This window comes from Phoenix dactylifera, unplaced genomic scaffold, assembly GCF_009389715.1.
Source record: "Phoenix dactylifera cultivar Barhee BC4 unplaced genomic scaffold, palm_55x_up_171113_PBpolish2nd_filt_p 000097F, whole genome shotgun sequence".
Taxonomy (NCBI): domain Eukaryota; kingdom Viridiplantae; phylum Streptophyta; class Magnoliopsida; order Arecales; family Arecaceae; genus Phoenix; species Phoenix dactylifera.
Window position 1 is genome coordinate 1,103,807 of NW_024067681.1, and position 4,242 is coordinate 1,108,048.

A 4,242-nucleotide genomic window follows, 5' to 3' on the forward strand; every position below is an offset into this window, starting at 1 on the left:
GATTACCGATTCGCTCTTGAGCTGCTATTTCTTTAGCAACTTCTATCTCTTACTAATATTTGGGGTTTGTGAGAGCATCTACTACACCAGAGATAATCTCCATACAACTATACCATGACAGCTTTTTGGCCACCTTTTTGAGGAATCCATATCGCTTTGTCTCTTAATTATTGTAGCCGATGTGGTTGTGACTGACGTGTGAGAGCACTGAATGTTAGCTCAGTTAAGAGTTCTCAATTATTGAAGCTACCCTCACCCTGTGTGTCAGTGTGTGTGCTTGAGTGAGTGAGTGAGAGAGAGAGAGAGAGAGATTGTTATACTGTTATTGTGAAAGAGGAAGGGCTGAATTGCTTCAGAAGCAGAATTCTTTAATCGAATACAAGAGCTGGTGGAGCATAATATTTTCGGTTCATATCATATCATTATTACATTTAGGACAAGATCCACATAAATATTGTCGACCAAACTGTAAGTGCAATGGCAGCAACCAAGTAGGTCCACAGGAAGATGACAGAGCACTCTTCCTTACCTGCATCAAACAACTGAGCCATGGTACCTGCATTCCATTTCCAATCTTTAGTCCCATCATCAGAAACTAGAGACATTTCTGTTCTTCTGATTAGATGGCCAATGCATTCATATGCTGTAAAATTTACTACTGAAAGAAGATTAGTAAACATAAGCATTTATACCAATAGACATGGCGGGTGGCAGAGTGAACTGTATCAGTAACATGTATTGGAAGAGGGGAGATGGTGGCAGGAACCCAAGCTCTCCTGCTGCTTCTACCACGGCAATCCCGAAGAGGGGAAGGATCACATACCTCACACAGATAATTGCTACAATTTCCACAGGCTTTACTGCTGATCCACGGATCCCTGTTTATATTTATCAAGGAAGATCAGTGTATGTTTCGGGTACAAGTTACAGAGTTCTTAAGCTTTCAGTAAAATAACAAGATGAAGTTTCTTGAGCCTTCACTGAAGAACAGCTCACCTGGGGTTAGGTTGCCTCCAAGAATTAGAGTGGCGCAAGGTATCGAACCATCCCTGCGACGAAGACTCCACAGAGTAAGATAAGAAAATATGGAAAGTCTGCATGAGTTGAGAGGAAGACCAGAACAAGTGTTGAGATTATTTAGATAGTGATGAAACAGGATAGCAGTTACCCTAGTAATGAGATGGAGTCCTGAATCACCCTAAGTGGAGCAGTGGCTCCTATGATAAGTGATTTTAACCATGGTATCATGCCAATGACAAGGCCAAAAATCTGCGAAAGGTAAAGAATTGTTGATCAACACAAGTTTTATACTAACATTGATGAATGGACTGTATATATAAAAAAAATATTACTGCGGCAATAGTTGGTGGTGCTAGCAATTCATTTGAAATCTGGTGTAGAGTTGCTTTTAGGCTCATCCAGAAATTCACCTTATTTTCACTACCCTCTCCTTTGGATAACAGTGGGACAATCTGCATAGTGAAATATCTCAAAGATAATTCAATCAATTGGATTCATTTGTTTCTTTCTATTCATCATCATCATCATCATCACCATCTCTTAAACATAATTAGAATCAATCATTTACTTCTTATGCTAAGAAGATTTTTATAATTAAAATTGTTATCTTATTTATGAATTCCAGGACATTGAGAACTGGTACATAGTACTTACACTTTGATGTTGTGCAGCTCCATCAGTAGGTTTAGTTGGTGGCAGAAGCAAAGCTTCCTGATCCCTACGTCCTTCTTTGTACTGGTTTTGAGCTTCCACACTGGTCATTGAATCATTTTCAGGAAATTGTATCCCATTTTCACTATGGATTTTTTCATGAAGAACACTCGATTTCCGCATAAGACTGTAGGTATGTGACCATATGAAGAAATTCCCTAGCTGCATGAACAAGAGTGAGATGTCTACAATTTTTGAGAGAGAAACCATTGGAAATATTTGCCTTCGGGTAATCTTGATTGTTTTCGAAATTGTTGTTATTATCTTATCTCTGAACTATAAGCACCATGTTATGGCTACTTACTACATAGAGTGGAAGACATTACCGCCATCGAAAAAGATGCATAGGAAAGTCCCAGGGTTTTGCAATCACTGGACTCCCCAAATGGATTTCTATCTTCATTGCAGATTGCTGGGATAATGATCAAGAGCAAAGTTCCCAGGTTACCTGCATTTGGATGCTAGAGGACTAAGATTATGTCTGCAAACGGCCAAGACCGCAGATCCGTTCATCAAATTTTCAGTCATAGAATGAGAATTATTTACCAGCTGAGCAGCTAGCAATTACAAGGCCTTCAAGATGATGCTCGGGTTTCAAGATCTTCACCACTACCCATCCAAGGATTCCTCCAATTGAGAATATGATGCCAATATTAATGGGCATAAACCACCTTAGAAGGTCAGAAGATTGAGTCATTTTGAAACAAATTGTCACTTAGGAGACTAGGAATCAGATGACTTACCAAGAAAGGATGTCTTGGAGAGTAATCGTTTCAGATAGGCTCGCAAACACGAGGGCTGGGGAGAACACGGCAAACACGATCTGTATATCAAATGCATATTAACAACAAGAAGCGAAAAAAATCATAATCAGGGAGATTTAAACAACACATTATTTCTTCTGAAAACCTTGTTCACATCTCTTAGCGCATTGGTTGACAGGATATTAATATACCCAGATGCCAGAAAGGCTCCAAGCAGGCCTACAAGCAAGACCTGCAAGTTTGGCATGGATGCCACCATTAACAGGGACCAGAACCCCATCTTCCTTTCCCTCTCCTTCCTCCTCTGTTGCTGAATAGCAAGCTGTCTCTAGAGTCAAGAATCACAATGCTTAAGCTTGGATCAGCCTCAAGAATTCTTGTAGAGGAACAAAGAGATCCTGTTGAAACACTCTTGTAAGCTCATTTGGTAGTCTCTTTGTATTTCTTTCATTATAAAATTCATATAGTTTCCAAATGGTGGCATCTTTAGATTGCTCAGAGGTTACTGGTAAAGGTCATTCTAGTTTCAGCAGATCTGCTGTGTCACACTGATGCAATTTTATCAACTAAATTATAAAACATTCCTGCAACCCTGTGTCTGTGTGCTGGCCAGTGGTGGACATACTTGCTCTGGGGCCACAAAAAGTACCTGGTGTCTATAATTGATCCTTCCCTAAAAATTGCAAGTGGTTGGTTTTAAAACATCTTGATTCCTTTTTCTTAGTTACATGCTAACTAGTTGTTCTGGAAATGATACCATGCTGGTGTCTAATCCCTATCCTATCCAGTTTTGAACTGTTCAACAGCAACAGTACCATAATAAAAAATAGTGATTGCAAGATTTGAAACCTTACTCTCTAGCAAAAAACCATAGTTCTTGAAGCTCTCTCTATTTTCTTTTTTGGTACAAGCCACCAGAAAATCTACTGTGAGCGCAGGGAAACAAATAAGATTAAATCCGGCATGATGCCTTCTTTATAATATTTCCACTCCACCTAAACCATTGAATTATGTGATATACTGACCAAGCTGTATTCTCCGAAATATGTCTTCCAATATCGGTCTTTCTTGTTTATCATGTGATCATGCCTTTGCTGCAAAAACCATTAGGCAATTATTGAGAAATATAGCTCCCTTTCAATCAAAAAAAGAATTATTGGGAAATATAGACAGAATATAAGTAAATTCAATGATGACACTCATTTTTTTTCTTTCAAAAAAGAACAAAGCTAAGATGTTATTATGTATTATCCAACAACCATCACATGTCTGTATTATATTATTGTCTTCTTACTAAAGTAAGAAAACTATATATTATATGGAAAAGCTGGCGATCATACGTGTGTAGTATATCATGATTTAAGAAAAAAAATATTTAAAAAAGAGAAGATGATGATCTCTTTTATATAGAGAATTAGAAAGATGTAGAGAACATAAAACTACAAAGATTTCATATGCAGTATGAATTTATCGTATAGCGAGCGAGCGAGCGAGCGAGAGAGAGAGAGAGAGAGGGGGGGGGGGGGGGAGGCGCTAACCAGGGAGCTGGTCTTGAGTTGAGGTAGAGCAGAGAAGAGATGGGCAGTGGAATTGGAAAAGATATAGAGGAGGAAGAAGGAGATGGGGAAAGAATATTACTTGGACCAGAGAGGAATCCATTTGGAGATACTGAGCTTGTCAGAGTAGAGAGATGTCATGTATGAAAAAGACTGAGGAAGAGGAAGCATGGCTTAATTTTATAGGCATC

The 4,242-nt window shown here is 38.8% G+C and overlaps 1 protein-coding gene across 11 annotated transcripts; it reads right to left on the reverse strand.

The window, feature by feature from the left end:
• Nucleotides 1–321: 321 nt before the first annotated feature.
• On the reverse strand, nucleotides 322–4,242 carry LOC103704931 (protein PIN-LIKES 7). 11 transcript variants are annotated; one of them, XM_026803807.2, is made up of 13 exons: nucleotides 4,134–4,242; nucleotides 3,521–3,589; nucleotides 3,350–3,418; nucleotides 2,641–2,893; nucleotides 2,475–2,554; nucleotides 2,278–2,402; nucleotides 2,058–2,179; nucleotides 1,675–1,893; nucleotides 1,353–1,472; nucleotides 1,169–1,269; nucleotides 997–1,049; nucleotides 693–878; nucleotides 322–556 (listed from the first exon to the last, which is right to left on the reverse strand). In XM_026803807.2, the coding sequence occupies exons 4-13, from the start codon at nucleotides 2,773–2,775 to the stop codon at nucleotides 432–434; spliced, it is 1,266 nt and encodes a 421-aa protein (XP_026659608.2). In that variant the 5' UTR covers nucleotides 2,776–2,893; nucleotides 3,350–3,418; nucleotides 3,521–3,589; nucleotides 4,134–4,242; the 3' UTR covers nucleotides 322–431. The 11 variants fall into 11 exon arrangements, with proteins under 11 accessions (XP_026659608.2, XP_026659607.2, XP_008786677.2 ...); XM_026803806.2 differs by having other exon boundaries at nucleotides 3,350–3,421; XM_008788455.4 differs by having other exon boundaries at nucleotides 3,350–3,421; nucleotides 4,034–4,235.